The 23,242-nt window shown below is 32.0% G+C and overlaps 2 protein-coding genes across 2 annotated transcripts in view; both read left to right on the top strand.

Annotated features, from left to right (window-relative positions):
* The window catches only part of LOC133188326 (uncharacterized), a 226,155-nt gene extending 209,162 nt beyond the window's left edge, over window positions 1-16,993 (top strand). The window contains exon 12 of the mRNA XM_061323702.1: window positions 16,983-16,993. The gene's annotated coding sequence lies outside the window, so the exon portion shown is untranslated. The remainder of the gene's footprint in view (window positions 1-16,982) is intronic.
* On the top strand, window positions 7,016-13,146 carry LOC133188721 (protein IMPACT homolog). The gene is made up of 3 exons (XM_061324217.1): window positions 7,016-7,019; window positions 11,322-11,428; window positions 12,598-13,146. Exons 1-3 carry the CDS (start codon window positions 7,016-7,018, stop codon window positions 13,144-13,146), a joined length of 660 nt encoding a protein of 219 aa, XP_061180201.1.
* Window positions 16,994-23,242: the final 6,249 nt, after the last annotated feature.

Here is a 23,242-nt window from a genome sequence, read left to right as displayed (position 1 = left end):
GTAATCGAGCGCTTGGATTATGCCAACAATCGACTGATTTTCGATTATAATCGATGATTGGAACATCACTAGCAGTAACACTGCGATAGATAATATAATAAAAGTAATGTTAGGATGTTCAAGTTCATTATTAAGAATTCAAGTATAACACGGTAAAGGAAAAAAAAGAAGTCCACCATTGAAGGGGGGTGGGGGTTATCGGTAATGTTCTTTTTAAGTCAATCGCAATTCAGTATATAGTCAGAACTCTCAAACATTTGTTCTTTATTGTTTTTTTTCTTTATTAATTTTTCATCATTAAAAAATGTAAAATACTTGCATTCAGCTTAAACACAGATAGCTTAATTTTATTATAGAAAAAATTGTACTTGAAGTCTTGATACTTGTATTTCGTAATACATGTACAGTATATTGATATCTGTTTAGAGTGCCATAAAGGTCCGATATGCTGGGTGTTTGTATGAATTCATTTTAAGGGGATGAAGGACACATGGTCACATGACTCTGTTTAACTACATCATAGTCTCCGTTTATATAAGTGCAATATGTGTAAAGCATTAATTCTTGTATAATTTTTGACAATTTTTAACTTTAATTACCATCTTATATAAAAAAATTAAAAAGTTTTTACGTTCTTGTAAACATTAACAAATTATGAAAAAGATTGATCCACTCCTCTGTTTCCCTAAACTGCGTGTCCAACAAGTCGGTGACGTTATACATGATCTGTTAGTACAGCAAGATCATACTCGGTGAACACAGGGGTGGTATTACAGTGGTTCCCGTTTTATCGAATAGTCAAGTTGTCAGCATAGTTTTATCCGAATAGCCGAAAATTAGAATAGCCGATTGCTCCATATCGAGTCCAAAGATAGATGTATAGAGCTACATGTATTGATAATACATCGTAGCTAAATTTAGCTAGCAAATTTCAAGCTTGCACTTTTGTTTTCTTTTGACATGTTTACTTAATGACTTTACTAAAAATAAATTATTTCACTTACTTATGAATTTAATATGAAATTTTTTATCAAATAAATTGACGTATAGAGTATATTCTTTGATAGTTATTGCCATCTTTCTTCAGCACATGTTTACATTCCTTCTTCGATGGTCGCCATTTTGGAAAAGGAAGTAGACTAAATGCTTGACTAATAACCGTAAACTATTTTTCTTTTTTGTGAAAGACACAAACTCTAATTTCATCTTTATAGCTTTCCCTTTTCTCGGATTCATTATTTTATTTTCAATTTTTTTGGTTGTCTTTTTGTTGATTCAATTTGTGTTTTAATGCAGTGCTTCCTGCAGTCAGGATTTGTAGCATGCCTGATATACATAAACAGCAAGCATTGGGTAAAAATTGTACACCACTAATTCATCGAAAGATGCACAATGTTATAAATTAATAAGTAAAGAGATTTAACAACAGTTCTTTTACCATGTAAAATATAAAAGTATTAAATTATTTTTTCACAATTATTTTGTTTATAATTATGTGTTAAAAATACGAAATGGTCATTCTTGTTCAATCTCATTTTACCCATGGCCAAAATTGGGATAGAGAATTCGGTCTGTTTCAATTCGGATCGGGGTAGACCAATTCAATTTGAGATAGATTCGGACCATCGGACAGGCGTTAATACTTTCGCACACTGTACAGACGCCTCGTATGGACTAGATTCTATTGCTAATTAAAGTAATTTTCAGAGAAATAAGCAGGAAGCAATGCAACATCGCCTTTGTGATGTAACTCACGTCATAATCAAATGTGCACAAAACAACCACTCGAATTGTCTAAATTGTGTACCGAAATTGATGACAAAAGCAAACCCGCGACCTACCTTACAAATGACGGATGCTTCAGCCTGAAGCAGCTGTGAAGCATAATTACCAGCTTGTCAACCTCAAAAAAGCACATGCACCGATTCTGAATGCAGATGGCATACTTGGGGTGTTAGTTTTATGTTTATAGTTTCCATACATGTTTAGGCCAAACAAAAAAATATGTTTGTTTACTGTTACATGCCGAAATAAAATAAGACCGATAGGTAGGATTTTTTTTATTTTATTGAATTTTTTTATACACAAATTCAAATGAATTGGTTGATAAACAAGACAGTTTTACCATTGTGTGGTGCTTTACTTTTGTTTGGGCTTGCCATCTGCCTTACAGCTACCACACAATGAAAAAAACTGTCTTGTATTTCTTCTTTAATTCCATGTTGCACTAATTATTTCTAGTACTTTCGATTTCAAACGCTTGACTGATTAAGATGCATGTAAAAGTTAAACCGACGAATGAGTGACTTCTGGATTTTTACGACAAAAAAAAATTTGGGTTGCGTATTAGATATAGGTTCAGTCGGGTAACTGTAAACAAACATATTTTTTTATTATGCCTTACCTCTGATGAAAGAAAGGAGGGAGAACATAATATAGGGCCTACTACAGAAGCATTAGGAAAAACCTCAGTTATAAAACATTTTTTTGCATTTGTTTGAGATTGGCATGATTCAATTCCCACTACGGTTATTTCTAGATATTTGTGGCTTTTCCACATTGCATCTTTTGCCATTTGCTCAATTGTTAAGAGAAGTGTTGCACAACTTTTCATACAAACAGGGTTTTCTAAACATTTTGATCTTGATCATAAAAATTTTTATGACCAGGACCTGGGAAGGGGCCATATCATGTGCTATATGTGCATACTGCCGAAAAATGGCCCAATGCATTGATGCACTGATGCCATGCAGCACAACACACATTGTTTTCTACTTTGTAAAGTTCATATCAGTCTGCTCTATCGGTACAGTATTCATCGTCGAAGGTAGATGGAATCTGTAATGTATCATATTAAAAAATTGGAACCGACATTCAACATATTTTACATCCATTGGCAAAGAAATGTTAAGTCATTTTGGATGGCTTACCACAGATTTACGAAAAAAAATTTTACCTTACAATGAAAAACCACATCATCAAAGTTTTTTATCTTTGCCTGTCCCTTGATCTCTAAATCGACAATTTAAAAAAAGTGTGTGTTTGGTTTAAATGTAATTTTCCTAAATACTTGCTGTGGTAGATGACGAATGATTTATGAATTTCTTAGAAACAGAAAAATCACTTTTGCTAGTCAATGTCGAATGATTTGTCAATTCCTATGGCATTCTTTAGCAACTTAAATTTAGGTGTCAAAGATACATGTATATGCATTATTATTAGCACAAAACTATGACATATTTTAGAATGACCTGAATATATATCCTCTAGACCCCTTAAATTTCAAAATGACCCTGGTTAGTGGCTATGAATAACAGGGCCATTTGCCCGCATCTGTTGTTTTACCTTCCCAGGCACTGTATAACAACTTTTTTTACACTTATAAATAATTGAAATTAAATACAGGTACATTGATATTTTCGGAATTTCCCATATTTAACATGACAAGGATCACGTCAACACATTGCAGTAAAGATCGCTGTATTTAAAGAGTTCTATATGCTGTTTGTTTGATAATTAAATGCATTAAAGTTGACAGTTTGTCAGTTATAATGCTATATTTTCTCACAATAAGCTAGCTTACAATTAAAAAATTTATCATCTTTTAGAAATATATGTATAAAAGTTCCCACAGGTAACAAGGACTTCCTGTGTATACTGTGTGTGTATAGGTATTAACACCATACACGATCAGCCTCTGGGAAAATCTTAGTCCCTCCCCTCACCAGAGAAAACTGTTCGGTTAAAAATATCAGCCTTTAAAACTGGTCGCTGAAGAGGCTACTAGTTCTAAAATGGTAGTGGCCCATACTGATTTTTAACAGCTGGTATTACAGGCACTTGTTTTGGTAATAAATTTTTCAACCCATAGTATGATGATAACACAAGGTATCCAACTCCATATTACATTGAGTACCCCCCCCCCCCCCTTCCCCAAAATTGAACTTATTTACACTTTCAGAGGAAATGCACTGGCAAACTGTTTATTACCATTGTCCTCTACGATAATTTATCTACACAACTATCTATGACATGTTTGTCTTATTTATTAATTTTCTTTTATTTCCGTAAACAGTGTCAAAACTCTGCTCGCCGAGTGCAAAAGTCGACTTTCTTGTCTAGTCTAACTTTCAAGATAAATTTGTTGTTAAGTAAATAAAACTAATCTTTTAGTATATAATATAATTAAAACTAATTTGATATTGTATATTTAACAAGTAATCAAAACTAATTATATAAAAATATATATATATATTGTATACGCAGCTAGGTTTAGGACTCCCATACTTACATCAGCCTATATGCAGAGCTTCTGGAAATCGATTATGACGTCACAATGAAACTGAACAAATAAATCCTAAATACTAATGTTTTCTTTTTCATACACACTCAAATACAGTCTTTTCTCATAACATGATAAATATTGTAAACATAAATTGATGTGTAACTTATCATGTCATAATAACACTATTTGAATGTAGAATTTAAGCCATCTTGACCTTCCTGCACTGACTAAGATGACGTCACACCCTAGTTTGACAGACAGTTTCTCTGTACTTGAGGCGTAGATCAAGCTATTATTGTAGCTTGTAAATATCAAATTAAAATAAGTGTGATCTGACCAAAACTAAGTCATATTTTTGAATGTATTAATCAATATTTTATAGTCTAATTAGGCCTAAAAAAAATTGTTTGCTTCCTGTAACATTCCCAAAAAATCAAGGGTCGGTAGGTCGGGATTTTTTTTTTTTTTTTTTTTTTTTTTTTGCTTATGGATAAAAGGGTCAAACATCCCCAGACTGAATTAACCAGGTGTTATATTTTAAGTGGACACCCAAAATGGCTGCTTAGCGGCAGAGAACGAAATTCTAAAAGTTGTGGGTGGAAATTGTTGTTACAATAATGATTACTCTTTATATTCAAGGTAAATGTTGACTAGGATGACATATTTTATATCTCAAATAAAGCTACAATTAATATTTTTTGAATAAATGGAATCAGCTGATCGATCGAACCAAAGAGCAAATGCAGATTTGGCAGAAAAAAAAAAATCAGCCGGGGGATAATTTGAATGGGTCGGTCGGGTTACAGGAAACAAACTTATTTTTTTTTTAGGCCTTAAATTGAAAATGTGTAGACCTCATATAAAGCCACAGTAAGGCACATTTATACATTAACAATCTAGAATAAAAGGCACAGCCCCTCGAAAATCTCAAAAGTTCAACGATATCTGCTTCACTATAATTTATGACTTTTTATACGCCCGTCTTTAGACGGAACGTATTATGTTATGGCGTTCATGTCCGTCTGTCTGTCTGTCTGTTAGCTTTTTTCGTGTCCGGCTCATAACTTTAATACTATTAGGCCTAGGATTATCAAACTTTGTCAGCTGATACTTCTTTGGTAGAAGGTGTGTCACGCACTAAAAGTAGGTCGTTCTGACCTTTAATTAAGATGCTATGGCCAAATATGGAAAAATCCTGTCCGGCTCATAACTAGAAAACTATTAGACTTATAATCATCAAACTTGGCCAGTTTATGCATCTTAGGTAGAAGGTGTGTCGCGACCTATTTCAAGGTCACTGTGACCTTTAATTTAAGTGAAATTTTAAAAAAAAAAAAAAAACTGTCTTTTTACTATTAAATTACACAATCCCAAAAAATGTAGAAGTGTTGCAGTATCCTTATTAAAAAGATGTTAAAATCAAGAAATACTTATTTTTTTCATTATATACTTTACAGCAATCTATAACAAATATAATGTTACAAGAGAAATTCCACCTCTCCCATGGGTGTAATTATCAAGCACTGGTCAAGGAGAATTTTGATAACAGAAAATTGCATGTCAAATTAGCGAGAAATTAGTTTAGTGTGAGGAGCTAACTGGTAGAGCATCTCTGATCAAGCAGGTGTTATCTATATCTCTTGGGAATTGGGCAGAGGAATCAGCCATGTTGGATTAAATAGTTTTTTGTGGGCTAGCCTAACTTTTAAAATGAATTTGGTGAAAAGTAATTAAAACTAATTTGATACAATAATTGTATAATAAACTAATTTGATATTGTATAATAAACTAATAGATAGTCCCTACAAATCTAAGAGTCAAGCAGAAACCTTATTAAAAATGTTGCATCAAGATTACAATTTTTTTTTCTTTTTATAAATCTTTGTAACAAATTGAACAAAAAAAAATCTTTGTTTTCAAATTTAATTTCAGAATGACATAAATATTCATTTTAATTGCACTACAAAGCAGATAGCACAGATCCATTCATCCCTTGGGAGTAATGAGTGGACATGCATCCAGTTAAAGATTAATTAATGAGTTCAGTGTAGGAAGGCTAGCTGTTCTCAATCATTTCTGTTAGAGCATCTCTGATCAAGCAGTTCTTATCTGTATCCTTTGGGAATTAGACAGAAGAACTGCTGGTCAGTTTATAGCATATGTCATTTGATGGCCAGTCTTTTATTTTAAAATTAAATTGGTATAGATTAACATGATTAAGTTGTTAAGACTAAATTGATTCTGTTTAATATTATATTTTTATTTAATTTTTTGAAAATATCAACTAGTAAATTTCAGAGCAGCATGTCTCAAATATGAAAGATGTGTGTGTGTGTCACTGTGTGTGTGTGTGTGTGTGGGGGGGGGGGGGGTGCAGATGGGCATTTGTCAAGCTCTAACACTACCAGTTGAGGATCTATAATGTAATATTTGTTATAATGCCTACACCACAGGAAATGTATAAACAAAAATTGTAAGAAATGGAAAAATCTTGGAAATCCTTGTATCAAGGTTGACTTGCACTCTAAATTGTTAGTGATAATTGAACAATATTTGACGGGCGTATCATGCTGGGGCACTTTATTATACAAAGGTAGTAACATCCCTACTACTTTGAAAAGTGCCAGGAGCTGGTTGTGCGCTGTTGCTTTTTTCCGTATTTTACCATTATTTCAATGCATATTATGTCAATGTAGGAAGTTTATCAAAAATTTTACATAATTCTCAGGCATGGGTAAGTTGCTCCCAGCACTTTTCAGGTTAAGGAATTTGTCTTAAAGAAAACAAAATTAATTTCATAGTGAAAAGATATCCGTATATCGTTGTACTTTATGATCTTTGTAGCCATACATATTTTTTGTAATTTTAAACATGTCACTTGACAAACAGCTGATGTAAGTTAAGTTGCTTTGGCCGAACTCGGCAAAGATCTCATATATATGAGGGTTGTCCCAGAAAACACAAACTTTTTGTATATTTCAGAAACTATTTGACCAGAACTAATAATTTTTTGCAAGTTGTTGGAAAATGATATTTTCAGTATTATGACAAAATATTTTAGGCTTGTGATGTCATTAATATGTAAAAACGGCATTTAAAGGGTGTTAAATATCGGTGGTCTGCACACTGCAGTTTATTGACTTTTAAAAGTAGCATTGTCAATGAATTTTTCTTTATTACCAGGCTATACGGAAATATAATGTCACAAACTTTACCTCCATAAATACTCTCTGATCTAGCTGATATACTTGTGTATGAAAATTCATTAGTTTGATATCATTAATGACAAATATATGACCTTATATGCCAGAACACTTTTAATTAGATATTGTTAAAAATGGTGACGTTTAGTGATAATTTGGAGCACAAATTATTAAGCAGCACTGTCTTTAAAACGGGATAGGACTCTTGCCCATACGATGAAAGAGATATTAGTGCTGGAAGAGACATTTTGTAGACCAAAAGAAATGAAGACAAACTGAAAGTCCTGAGCTTTACGTCATAAGCCTAAGCCAAGGCCATCGTTAAACAATGTGAACTGTTAGGTTTATTATCGGAATTGAGAAATTGTCTATTGAAAGAATTAATTCCACAATCTTTTAGCAACACACGCCGTATTTGAGATGCATTACTTGGTAAATAAAATAAAATTAAATACTGTGCCGAATTTATGCTTAAATAAACTAATTTTATCAGAAGCACATTTCCAGAAAAAATTCACAAAAATGTTGATCATGATCTATCATGCCTATTTTTAACTTTACAGTATTAGTGAAACAAAAGATATTGAAAATGTTCAGGTATTTCTGGGACAACCCTCCTACATATGCAAATAGTAGAATTCCCATTAATCAAAACTCATGCTGTAAAAAAAAAATCAACACTATATTATTTTCTCGGAATATTTTTAGGCGTATTATTTCCTGTGGGCATCCTTAACCTTGCTGCGTTATATTTTTAGCTCTACTGGTCAGAGACCAGAAGAGCTTATGCGATAGTAAGGTGTCCGGCGTCCGTCCGTCTGTCTGTCTGTCTGTCTGTCTGTCTGTCTGTCTGTCCGTCTGTCTGTAAACAATTTTTCAAAAGGCTACTCCTCCTACAGTTTTGGTCCGATTTCAATATAACTTGGCACACAAGTAGACTACACTAAGATACATAATTTAGTGCATCGGTTTTTGATTTTGATGGACGGTGTTGCCATGGTTACTAAAAATAGGAATTTCTGTGAAATTCCATTAAAACGCTACTCCTCCTACAGTTTTGGTCCAATTTCAATATAACTTGGCACACAAGTAGACTACACTAAGATACATAATTTAGTGCATCAATTTTTGATTTCGATGGATGGTGTTGCCATGGTTACTAAAAATAGAAATTTCTGTGAAATTCCTTTAAAACGCTACTCCTCCTACAGTTTTGGTCCGATTTCAATATAATTAGGCATACAAGAAGACTATACTAAGATACATAATTTATTGCATCGGTTTTTGAATTCAATGGACGGTGTTGCCATGGTTATTAAAAATAGAAATTTCTGTGAAATTCCTTTAAAACGCTACTTCTCCTACAGTTTTGGTTCGATTTCAATATAACTTGGCTTACAAGTAGACAACACTAAGATACATAATTTAGTGCATCGGTTTTTGATTTCAATGGACGGTGTTGCCATGGTTACTAAAAATAGAAATTTCTGTGAAATTCCTTTAAAACGCTACTTCTCCTACAGTTTTGGTTCGATTTCAATATAACTTGGCTTACAAGTAGACAACACTAAGATACATAATTTAGTGCATCGGTTTTTGATTTCGTTGGACATTGTTGCCATGGTTACTAAAAATAGAAATTTCTGTGAAATTCCTTTAAAACGCTACTCCTCCTACAGTTTTGGTCCGATTTCAATATAATTAGGCATACAAGAAGACTATACTAAGATACATAATTTAGTGCATCGGTTTTTGATTTCGTTGGACATTGTTGCCATGGTTACTAAAAATAGAAATTTCTGTGAAATTCCTTTAAAACGCTACTCCTCCTACAGTTTTGGTCCGATTTCAATATAATTAGGCATACAAGAAGACTATACTAAGATACATAATTTATTGCATCGGTTTTTGAATTCAATGGACGGTGTTGCCATGGTTATTAAAAATAGAAATTTCTGTGAAATTCCTTTTAAACACTACTCCTGCTTCAGTTTTAGTCTGCTTCTAATATAATTAGGCATACAAGAAGACTATACTAAGATACATAATTTATTGCATTGGTTTTTGAAATCGATGGACAGTGTTGCCATGGTTACTTAAAATAGAAATTTTTGTGAAATTCCCATTAAACGTTACTCCTCCTACAATTTTGGTCTGATTTCAATCTAATTTGGCACACAGTTGGAATACACTACGATACATAATATGTATTTCTGTTTTTTTTATTTGGGTGAGTGGTGTTGTCATGGTTACTAAAAATAGAAATTTCCGTGAAATACTTTCAAAACGCTACTCCTCCTACAGTTTTTATTGGATTTCAATATAACTTGGCACAGAAGTAGACTACATTAAAATACATAATTCTATTCATTGTTGCATGTTGCAATGTTTCAAATCCAAGTGCTACTTTTCTTTTGTTATACAAACAGACCAGTAGAGCTACAGTCTCATCAGAGACTTCTGGTTTATTTGGATTTTTATATCTTTACAACAAATTGCAGAGTGTCATGTCTCACTAGGATGACAATTTTTTAGCTCTACTGGTCAGAGACCAGAAGAGCTTATGCGATAGTAAGGTGTCCGTCGTCCGTCCGTCTGTCTGTCTGTCTGTCTGTCTGTCTGTCTGTCCGTCTGTCTGTAAACAATTTTTCAAAACGCTACTCCTCCTACAGTTTTGGTCCGATTTCAATACAACTTGGCACACAAGTAGACTACACTAAGATACATAATTTAGTGCATCGGTTTTTGATTTCGATGGACGGTGTTGCCATGGTTACTAAAAATAGAAATTTCTGTGAATTTCCTTTAAAACGCTACTCCTCCTACAGTTTTGGTCCGATTTCAATATAACTTGGCACACAAGTAGACTACACTAAGATACATAATTTAGTGCATCGGTTTTTGATTTCGATGGACGGTGTTGCCATGGTTACTAAAAATAGAAATTTCTGTCAAATTCCTTTAAAACACTACTCCTGCTACAGTTTTAGTCTGCTTTTAATATAATTAGGCATACAAGGAGACTATACTAAGATACATAATTTATTGGATTGGTTTTTGAATTCGATGAACAGTGTTGCCATGGTTACTTAAAGTAGAAATTTTTGTGAAATTCCCATTAAACGTTACTCCTCCTACAATTTTGGTCTGATTTCAATCTAATTTGGCACACAGTTAGAATACACTACGATACATAATATGTATTTCTGTTTTTTTTTATTTGGGTGAATGGTGTTGTCATGGTTACTAAAAATAGAAATTTCCGTGAAATACTTTCAAAACGCTACTCCTCCTACAGTTTTCATTTGATTTCAATATAACTTGGCACAGAAGTAGACTACATTAAGATACATAATTCTATTTATTGTTGCATGTTGCAATGTTTCAAATCCAAGTGCTACTTTTCTTTTGTTATACAAACAGACCAGTAGAGCTACAGTCTCATCAGAGACTTCTGGTTAGAGTAAAGAATAACATAATTTTCTTGCACTCTAAAATGTGTACGATAATTGGACAATATCATACAGTGGCAGGGATTTTTATTACTCTTGCAAATTGTATGAAACAAAAATTATTTTTGGAAAAATACATTGTGATTCATATATTGTGACTACTATATTGTGATTGTTGCATAAAACCTGTATTGTTCCTGCAGTCCTAATATTTCATCATATATGTTATTATGTTTATATGTAACTTTAAACTTTTTATTTACAAGCATTGATGCATCTGACAGCTTCCAAAGGCTTGGAAAGTAGGTTAATGATGCAGCTATAGACAACCCCATCTTATGCATGTTATGAGAAGTTAAAAGTGTTTAACAACTACTCCAGGCTTTTTCTTTGCAAGAAGGGATATTGATAGAGGGAAGGAGATCAGATATGACTATGGTGATCCCATGCCCAATGGACAATCTTCCTTGGAGTTCATCACTCATCAGGTAAATATTTAGAATAATGGATTTTCAAATTTGATACGCTGCATCCTCTTTGTAGTGCATTTTTTTTTTCAATGTTCTTGAGAGGTCAAGAGATGAAAAATGTTTTACCCAACAGTGTTCCAAGTCACACTTACTTTCAGGTCACTAAATGAGGACCTAAAAAAAATTTTGGCCACCATTTCAGAATATTTCACTTGCCATAATGAAAATATTTTGTGAATAACACTAGGAAAACAAGGAACTAGCACCCTGTATGTTTTATGTCTTTACTAAATCAAAGATGTAAGGTATTACTGTGACTATAAACAATTTGCTAGGTTTAAGGAAATATTTTTATTAATACAACCACCCTTATGGTTGTACAGTACAAAGAGGAACACAAGAAGACTGATCCTAGAATTAAAATTTATTCAAAAGAAAATACCAAGTTTGACACTTATTGAGACAGGACTTTGCCAGCTGTTTGTCATGTTTACTTATTATTACATAGTACGTACCTAACCCATTAAACAGTCATTATTAATGCTGCCAAAACACTTAATTAGTTGTAATATGCAAGCAATTGACCAATTGTTTCAATAACAAGGTCAGGTTCTAAAAAGTTTATGACATTTGGATGCCATTCTGTCAGGGACGTATAGTATAGGTCCGTGGTTCCATCAAACTGTATAAGTAGTCACTATTAAAGCATGCTGTCATAACATTACGACTTGATGATTAATGATTTTTTTTGCGGACAAACAGACAGATGGATGCACAGGGCAAAAACTATATACCCCCGAATCTACGATTACAAGGGCACTAAAATTGATGTTCAGCAGATGCAAGTTTCTGAAGTTTACATCACGTACATTGAAATATATTAATTTGTGAACTTTTTTTCCAAGAATAGGAAAATAGCAATTGGTGAAAATGATGAATAAATTAAATTGATGGGGAAAAAACAACATCTTTTTGTGATCCATATTTTAGATAAGACAAAAAAAAATAGTCTTGTTTCCTGCTACCAGCCTGAAAAAAAAATAGGGTAGGTAGGTAGGAAAATTATTTTATTGTATATTTTCATTTTATTTTTTTTTTCGACAACATTTTTTGGATATGAACTAATATTGTCTTTTAAAATCAAATTTCATGTCTTTTGACTAAACTCAAGTGGTATTCTATGAAAGTCCACATTTAAAACAAGAATTGTGGAACTAAATAGTAAATATTGGAGTGAAAATATCAAAACGAGAGTTGTTGGAGACAAGCTTGTTTTTCCCAATGGGTCTGTTTACCGAGATAAAGTAAATACACCAAAACCAGAAGAAATTTTACAAATTGACCAGAATGAACAGCAGAAGCTAGAGGAAATCGAAGTTAAACGCGCCAACACTCTCTCAGAATCAGGAAATCAAATTAGCGCAGCTGCAGTTGAGGTAGAGACATATGCAAAAGTTCGGAACTTCTATAGGAAAATTTCCATGGATCCAGTTTATGGGCGTGCCAATCACAATATACTGGTATACCGTTTTAAAGACAATTCTGGGACTATACATGACCGATACTGTGATGACGGCGAATTTGGAGCTGGAAGGAAAATGCTTAAAATTCTGCAAGATCAAAACTTGACAAATGTGTCCGTTGTGATATCGCACATGATGGGAAAGCATCTTGGTCCGAAACGCTTCGATATAATGGAAAAAGCGTTATTTGACACCCTCAAAGAACTTTTGTAGACTAAAAGTGTGTGCAGGTGTCCGCAATACAAATTTTTTTTAAAACAGTTTGTTGTAGAACTAGTTTTTGCATTTTCTTTTTCCCAGATTAAGCAATTCTGCTCTGAATCCGTTTCTTATTTATAGTGTAAATTTCGGGAAAAATAGGTTTATGTTCGTTCCCGATTCTTCAATTACCGACCATAGAAGTGTTTCCGTTATTAAACTGGCACTGAACTTTTAAAGGTAAACAAATAAAAATAAATACTCTGATTATCGATCTTTAAAACTCTTTCAACTATGCATTTGCAACTTTGTTTCGTACAGGTACATACTTTTTTCTTTCTTTTCTTTTTGTTTTGTTTATACAGTCTTTTTTCTTTTTTGTTTACATTTGTGAGTGAATGTGTGCATGTTTATGAGAGAATACAATAGTCATGTAGTTGAATATTTCGTTTGGAGGCTGCCTAAGTTTTACAGATCAGTTTTCGTTGATGAGTGATAATATAAAAATTGTAACGGTGAACTGCCAAGGTCTAGCGACTTCTCAGAAACGACAGGATGTCCTTAACTATTATAGAAAAAAGTGTTACTCTATTTTATGTCTGCAAGATACACATTTTACCTATGAAACTGAACCATTTGTAGAAGCTCAGTGGGGTTATAAGTGCTATTTTAGTTCATATAAATCTAATTCACGAGGAGTAAGTATTCTTTTTAACAACAATTTTGAATTTAAAATCCACAGAGATAAGAGAGATAAGGAAGGAAATTTAATTGCTCTTCATATTACCATTGAAGACAATAGGTTAACCCTGGTAAATGTATATGGACCAAATACTGACTGTCCGGAATTTTATGAAAAGATTCGAGATATTTTTCTAGAATTTGACAACGAATATTTTGTACTATGCTGTGATTTAAATCTTGCTCTTAATCCAGAAGTAGATACATATAATTATGCAAATGTTAATAATCCAATGGCTCGCGAAAAATTGATAGAAGTTATGGAAGATTTACAAATGATTGATTATTACAGGATTTTAAATCCAGAAAAGAAAGTGTTCACATGGAGGAAAAAAAACCCTGTCAAACAAGGCCGTTTAGATTATATTTTAATATCTGAAGGTCTATCTAATGTTGTTGAAGAATTCACTGTTAAACCAGGGTACAGGTCTGATCATTCTATTGTTGTTTTAGAATTAAAATTCAATCCCTTCATTAAAGGTCGTGGTCTATGGAAGTTTAATAATAGTTTACTGAATGACAAGGTATATGTTGAAAAAGTGAAGCAAACTATAGAAAGGGTTAGGGGTCAATATTTACAAAACATAAATGACATTGAAAGAAATGTTATTCTTGTTGAAAGTATGGATGACCGTTTATTCCTTGAAATTCTTCTTATGGAAATACGGGGAATAACTATTTCTTATTCTTCATTTAAGAAAAATGAGAGAGAGGGGTTAGAAAAATCCCTATTAGGAGAAATAGAAAGATTGGAAACAAATAATGATAATTATAATAATACAGATATTTTGGAAGATAAAAAAGCTACCCTTGAAAATTTAAGAAAAGTTAAAATGCAAGGCCATTTAATTAGATCACGTGCTCGGTGGGTAGAAGAGGGTGAAAAACCAACAAAATATTTTTGCAATTTAGAATCAAGAAACTATATTAATAAAATTATTAAAAGGGTTGAGATAGATGAACAACATACTGTTTATGATCAATTTGAAATTTTAAACCAAGTTAAATCTTTCTATGAAGATCTGTATTCAAATAAAGAGTCAGAATGTATTGATATGGATTTAACTGATATTATTGATCCAGCTGAAGTTAAAAAACTTGACGAGATGACTTCTAATAGTCTTGAGAATGATATAGAAGAAAGTGAAGTTTTAGATGTACTTAAGAATATGAAAAATAATAAGTCACCAGGAAGTGATGGTTTTACTGCTGAGTTTTTCAAATTCTTTTGGATAGATTTGAAATGTTATATTTTAAATGCAATTAATTGTATTTTTTCAAAGAAAGAACTTCCAATTTCTCAAAGACTTGGGATTATCTCCTGTATACCCAAAGGTGATAAACCAAGACAGTTTTTAAAAAATTGGCGTCCAATTACTTTATTAAATGTCTTGTATAAACTTATATCTGGATGTTTAAGTTGTAGAATAAAGTCTACTCTAGAATTTCTTATTTCTGATACACAAACAGGTTTCATTAAAGGTAGATATATAGGGGAAAATACCAGATTTATTTATGACTTAATGTCTTACACAGAGTTAAATAATATTCCTGGTCTGTTGATGCTAATTGATTTTGAGAAAGCATTTGACTCAATTTCATGGCCCTTTCTGTATAAAGTTTTAAAGTATTTTGGTTTTGGAAAGAACATTATCGACTGGATTAAGATCCTAAATACAAATTTTAAAGTTTCAGTTTTACAATGTGGATTTTTATCAGAACAATTTTCTATTCAAAGAGGTTGTAGGCAAGGAGATCCTGTTGCTCCCTATTTGTTTCTCCTTTGTGCTGAAATTTTGGCTATTCTCATAAAACAGAACAGAGATATAAAAGGTATAATAGTAAATGAAAAAGAACACAAAATCTCTCAATATGCAGATGATACCTCGCTTGCCCTTGATGGTTCACCAAAATCTTTGTTTGCTGCTCTTGATACATTGGATTTATTTTCACAAATATCCGGTTTAAAGATAAACAGTTCAAAGACAAAAATTATTTGGATTGGCTCGAAAAAATTTTCATGTCAAGTTTATCATCATTCAAGATGGAAACTAGATTGGGGATCCACAACTTTTAATTTGCTTGGTATAACTTTTTCTGTAGAGCTAGAAAATATTTTTGACATAAATTATAAACTTATTTTACCAAAAATTAAATCAATGATACAACAATGGAAAAGACGAATACTTACACCTATTGGTCGCGTCACCGTTGTAAAAACGCTCATTTTACCAAAACTTACTCATTTATTTATTTCCCTTCCTACCCCTAGCTATGATAAAATATCTTTATTGTGTAAAGACCTTTTTGAATTCATATGGAAATCAAAAATTGATAGAGTTAAAAGAGATATAGTCACTCAAGATTATTTATCTGGAGGATTAAAGATGTTAAATGTTGATTACTTCATAAAATCATTGAAATGTACATGGGTCAAAAGATTGGTAACAGAAAGTAATAAGCCATGGCTAGACATATTTTTTGGAATTAATGGTAATGATGCTGTAAACAAATTTATGGATTTCGGTGATGCTTTTATTTTAAATAGTCTAATACCTCAAAACAATATTTTCTGGTTTGATGTTTTTACTTCATGGTTACATGTTCTGAAGAATGTAGATCAGGATGTTCATATTGAATACAAGGCTTGTAATATTCCTATATGGTATAATTCAAATATTAAGGTAGATAATAAGAGTATTTTTATAGAAAATTGGTATAAAAGTGGAGTTAAAAATATTGGAGATTTTTTGTCAGAAGATTGTAAATTTTTATCAAAATCTGCCTTCCAAGAAAAATTCAGTATTTCCAATGTAAGCTTAATGCAGTATAATAGCACAGTTTCTGCCATTTCTAAATTTTTAAAGAATATGTCAATAGATAGACTGAGTTTGAAAAAACATTTTCAACCTAATTTACCTTTTTATTTTGAAAATATTTTTCACTATGAAAAATGTACAAAGAAAATTTACAATTATATAAACAAAAATGATATAATTCCTACAGCAATTCCAAAGTGGAATCAAGACTTATCTCCCTATGGAGTGGCAGATATTTGTATTAAAGATGTTTTTAAGGTTTGTTTTAAGACTAACCTCCGATTCTTCTGTACAGTGGCTACAATATAGAATTCTACATAGGATCCTCCCTGTAGATTCTTATCTTAAGAAAATTAATATAAAATCTACTGACATTTGTAAGTTCTGTGCTCAGGAAACTGAAACTTTACTGCATGTATTTGTCAGTTGTGATCATATTGTATCTTTATGGAGGAACTTGAGTTTACATATATACAGAACAATTTCAAAAAGAGTTGGATTCAATGTCAAAAATATTATCCTAGGTGAATTACCACTTACTAAGGACAACAGAATTGAAAACTTTATGATACTATATACAAAACAATATATTTTTTCATGTTTACTACAACCAAAAATACCTTCATTTACTGGTTTACTGAATTATTTGAAAATGAAACACAACATTGAAAGATGTATGTCTATTAGTAACTCAAAACTGTTTTATTTTGAAGAACAATGGATTTTGTTGAAAAAATATTTTTGAACAAATGTAAGATAATTTGACAAGTTTTTGATATTTAGTTTGTGATAGAAACAATTGTTGATAAGCTGATTACTATGAAGCAACCTCCATATTAATTTAAAAGGCAAATGGATGTATGAATGGGTGTGTGAGTGCTAAATATCCATTGTAATTTTGCTGCTAATTTAACTTGATTTTGTATGTTATACAATGGATAATAAAAAAAAAAAAAAAAAAAGAATTTCATGAAATGCTTGTTTTGTGTTAACACAGAAAGCGATTATGGTGACAGAACGATGAAATTCTGGAAATTCGAGATTTTTTCTTCCAAAATTTAAAAAAAAACAAGACTATTATTTTTTTGGCCTAAATAAAGTAAATTATTGAAAAAAATACCTCTAAGATAAGGTTAGAGTGATTATTATTATTGGATTACAAGATCACCTTGATATGAAATATATGGAGATAACGAACAGTATTCAAGCTCAAAAGTCCATTATACAATAAAAAATAGGAGCAGAGCAAACACGGACCTCCAAACATCAGAGGTGGGATCAGGTGCCATGGAGGAGTGAGCATCCCTTGCTGACCGGTCACACCCGCCGTGTGCTCCTTGTCATGATTGGGAAATAACGGAAAAATCCGTCGACAATTCAGTGTGTAAATAATGGTCTAACAATTAGTATGAAAAACGTCAGTCAGCATTTGACTCAATGATAAATTGTATTTGCTGACAAGGTCATTGTATCGACCATAGAACTTATGAAATGATGACTTTAAATGAGACAGCTGATATTTGATTATATGTACAGGATCACCTCTTTGCCTCATGCTATAATAAATATATTTACCTAGGTTACACATATCCTTAAAGTTCTTAGTATTGAACAATTGCAGTAATTTATACGTATGGATGTTTTTTTAAAAAGAAATAATTTGCATTGATAATCTCGATAAACAGGACATACTAGTAGAAAGTGATATTCATCCTCGACACAAGTATGACACAAAAAAACATTTCCAGTGGGATCTGTTTGCTTTATTATATCCAGTTTCAAAAGCTAAAAGGTGTGAAGATAATCTTAACTTTGATATACATTTTTGAAACTTAGTCAGAATTGAATTTCTTAAATAATACGGTAGGTAAAACCCATCAAGTAGATATTTATAGAAAGAACATTTCTGCGAACTTTGAAGTTTAGTATATTTCTTGTTTAGCCTGATCCAAGATCCTTTGATAAATTGTCATAATGGTCCTTACAATTAGGGTCTACCTAATAGGACTTCTCAGTTGATTGTACAATTTACACCTGGGTGACCATTGCCCTTGCTGTTTAGTGTTATATAAAAAAACAATTAGTTTATTTGATACTTTTTATTAATTTATTTTATGTTAAAAACATTTATTTAATAGCATGTTAAATTTCTATTCAAAATGCATCGAAATAGCTTACATTAAAGGTATCTGAATGTAGTTGCAGGCATAAATATAATCACAATTAATTTTGTTTTGCACATATATTATAGGAAGCATTTTGGAGGCAAACCCTGTTGCAGCATTTCTACATGTTCCACAGATTGTACAGAGTAGTCAGGACCTTGTAAATTCACATGTTCAACAGCTTAGGCAATTTAGTACAGGTATGTGTAACTCTTCTGAAATATAGGAGGAAATTTCAATACAAGACTTGTAGCACAACTTACATTACATTGTCAGTTCTTCTTTGCATGTTCCTTAGAGTGGATTATTGAGGCAGACCCTGATGGAAAACTTGCACATGTTCCACAAACCAGTGAAGACCATTTTGCAGAATATAAACTTTTTCCGCAGATAAGCCAAGACCCTAATGGTGTTCATGTGTGTGTGGTTAATTATTTGCTCTGAAGCTGATATGTGGACTGAATATAAAACTGTCTTTTTCTACAGTTAAGTCCATCTTAATCTGAAAATACTACCGGTACATTTTGAATTATGCTTTATTATGCAGAAAAAAAAATAATTAGTTTCAAATATGAAAAGTCTGTTGATACACTGCTTTGCAATTCCAAAAGTGATAATGTTATAAGTTTTGATGTGAATATGTGACATGTGCCATTATCAATTTTCATAAATAAAATCAAATACAAAGGCCATTCCAATTTAATGTTTTGCTTGTCGGACCCGCACGCTCTTATTTGAACAAAGCTATACAAATAATATTAATTTAAATCTCCTGCACCTGGGAAATTCTGTGCCAGTTTCTGTTTTATTTCCGCTCTATTTTTGATAATTTAAATCTGTTTACTCTACAAATCAGAAAAAAGTAGAAAAAATATAATTGTCGTCAATTTTTATCATGTTATGCCTAAAAATTTTGCGTACAAAAAAGTAATAATATTATTATTTAATCTCTTGCCCGCTCTTACTTTTTTCACCAGATGTGCGACGAACAAGAAATTAAATTCGCGTGGTGAAATTATGTTTTATTAAAACTCATTTAAGGAATAACTGTCTTATTTTTTGGATTCATGATGTGATCAATCGAGTGGCTTGCGTGATAATTTGCATAAACGCCGAAGGCGTTTATGCATAAAATTATCACGCAAGCCAATCGATTGATCATCGTCATGAATCCAAAAAATCTGACAGTTATTCCTAATATTTACATGCTCCTGATTCTGCAAATTCCCATGCTAATAGCCCCGCTTCTGTCTCTATTTGTCCCGCCCCGCACGTGATTTTTTTTTAACCGCACCTATCGATGAACTAGTAGATTTATGTAGAAATAAAGTATTTTTACAATTTGTAATTTTATCTCGGACAAAGACATTGGAAATGTAAATATTTATGCAATAAATGATAAATAAAGACTAAACAGTCATGTTCACAAGCCAGAGGTGATAAAATATATATCTATTCTATAGGAAAAAAAGAATTATAAAGTGACATCAATTTTTCAAGTAATGTCTGTCTAGAACCTGTACATCAGATTTCGTATTTTGTGTGATTTTTTGAAGGATTTTTACACTAACAAAGTTAATAAAATCAAATCTTAGTTCTAAAATTTAATAATTTATTTTTAGATTGTCAAAATGCTTGTTAATTATAGTATCAAAGCTTGAATTGTATATCAATATTCTCCAGGAGGTAAATATTTCTATATATTGGTTGTCCCATAGTTTGTGTATAGTTTGTGGGTCATTGTCATATCGGTTCAACTTCTTGGATTGTGGGTCACGGTTATTTATTGTTCTAACATTTTACAATTTTTTTTCTGTAGTTTGTTTATGTATTTTTGTATCATTTGTGTATATGCATACATGTATATGTGGTTTGTGGATTACTGTCATATTTACATGCATGTGTCTGTTCATGGTGGATTGTGGGTCACTGTCATAGATTGTTTGTTCTTACATTTTTCCTGTAGTTTGTTCATGACTTTTTTATGTCTTTGTGTATAGACATTTGTGTATATGCATACATATATATGAAAATGTTCATGGTTTGTTGATCACTGTCATGTAAATAAGTGTTTGTGTCTGTTCATGGGTTGTGGGTCACTGTCATATATTGTTTGTTCTATCATTTTTCCTGTAGTTTGTTCATGACTTTTTGTGTCTTTGAGTTAAGACATTTGTGTATAGGCATACATATATATAAAAATGTTCATAGTTTGTGGATCACTGTCATATATATACATGTATGTGTCTGTTCATGGATTGTGGGTCACTGTCATAGATTGTTTGTTCTATCATGGATTGTAGGTCATTGTCGTAGGTTGTTTGTTCTAATATTTTGCCTGTAGTTTGTTCATGACTTTTTGTGCCTTTGAGTAAAGACATTTGTGTATATGCATACATATATATAAAAATGTTTATGGTTTGTTGATCACTGTCATATATAAGTGTTTGTGTCTGTTCATGGATTGTGGGTCACTGTCATATATTGTTTGTTCTATCATTTTTCCTGTAGTTTGTTCATGACTTTTTGTGTCCTCGAGTAAAGACATTTGTGTATATGCATACATATATGAAAAGTTCATAGTTTGTGGATCACTGTCATATATATACATGTATGAGTCTGTTCATGGATTGTGGGTCACTGTCATAGATTGTTTGTTCTATCATGGATTGTAGGTCATTGTCGTAGGTTGTTTGTTCTCATATTTTGCCTGTAGTTTGTTCATGACTTTTTTTGTGTCTTTGAGTTAAGACAGTTGTGTACATGAATACATATATATGAAAATGTTCATGGTTTGTTGATCACTGTCATATATAAGTGTTTGTGTCTGTTCATGGGTTGTGGGTCACTGTCATATATTGTTTGTTCTATCATTTTTCCTGTAGTTTGTTCATGACTTTTTGTGCCTTTGAGTAAAGACATTTGTGTATATGCATACATATATATGAAAATGTTCATGCTTTGTTGAACACTGTCATATATACATGTATGTGTCTGTTCATGGATTGTGGGTCACTGTCATAGAATGTTTGTTCAAAACATTGTAGAAGTTTGGTTATGGCAGTTCAATTATGCATGTGATTATGGTTTCTTGATCACTTAGTAATCATTACTTTCATAGAATGTGATTCACTGTTTTAAGATTTTTTGTATTAGAATGTGTCTGATTATGGTTTTTGGATCAGTATCAGTTTAAATATATGATATAGATATTTGTCTGTTCGTGTCTGTGGGTCACTGTTGTAAAGTACTTGATTGTGAATACTATTATGTGTGTTTTCCTCACTTTGAGAAATAAATACATAATCTTTAACTGATAAAAGTGTTACCTTGTCAGTGTTATCTTACCCCTGCAAATGAAGAGCCTGGGCCTAAAATAATTTTTTTCAGCTGCCTAGTGACCCACTGAAAATGCACCTGACCCAAACTTTTTCCAGCTATTTTGTATTATTTTTTTTAAGCTTCAAGCTTTCAGGATAGTGAAACTGCAAGTTTCATTTTCGATTTTTGGTATTATCAATCAGTGACTTATAACAAGAGGAGCTTATGTTAAGTAAGCCTATTTTTGTTAGTTAAAACATATTTGAAAACTACATTTTTTTAGAAAAATAAAAAAAAATACCGCCCATTCTAAAAATTTAGGTTGACAACTGCAAACCAAGAATTTTTTAAGCTTGGCCCTGGTATATAGGAATTGCCTTGTCTGTCTGTTTATGTTATGAGGAGGGATTGCCATGTCATGGCCGTAACTTTGAAAAAAGCATTTACATGGCTTCTGCTTATATCTTACACAGAGATGGACATGACCATGGGTTTGTCATGACCTTGACCTGGTATTACTTGAACACAGTCTCCAGAGAAAATATTTTGTGTTATGACTTTTATCAGGTATTATTTAGACAAGGTCACAAGGAGAAAAATGTTGGAATTCTGGTGTGAGCCATAGCTGTATCAGAGAGAAGATTCTAACTAGACACAGAGTTTACTTAAAACCTAATGCTGTGTCAATCAGATCATTTTCATTTGATAAGGGTCGGGGTGGGATGTGATAAACTGTGTGTGGGCTATTTTTGTGTTACAGAAATTTAAGAATCTTATGGACACCATAGTTGCTTGTGATTTGAGGGTTAGTCCTGCACCTGACACGAGTCAACTAGACGTGCAGAACGTCAGTTTGGGGAATTGTATGGGGGTCATCAACTTTTTTCAAATTGTATTTTTTTTACCATAATATTCTGAATTCTATTGTCTCTATATTTTTTTAGAGATTTTTTTTTGAAAGGGGAAAAATCATGAAATTCAATTGATTTCTTTGACTACTTTAGTTAATTTTCTACTTAGTTAATTAAAGTAGTCAAAGAAATCAATTGAATTTCATGATTTTTT

The sequence above is a fragment of the Saccostrea echinata genome, unplaced genomic scaffold, assembly GCF_033153115.1.
Source record: "Saccostrea echinata isolate AGI-Se365-2 ecotype Australia unplaced genomic scaffold, CSIRO_AGI_Sech_v1 ptg000016l, whole genome shotgun sequence".
NCBI lineage: Eukaryota > Metazoa > Mollusca > Bivalvia > Ostreida > Ostreidae > Saccostrea > Saccostrea echinata.
The sequence above is the reverse complement of the archived record's forward strand: the minus strand, read 5'-3'. Positions and strand labels throughout refer to the sequence as shown.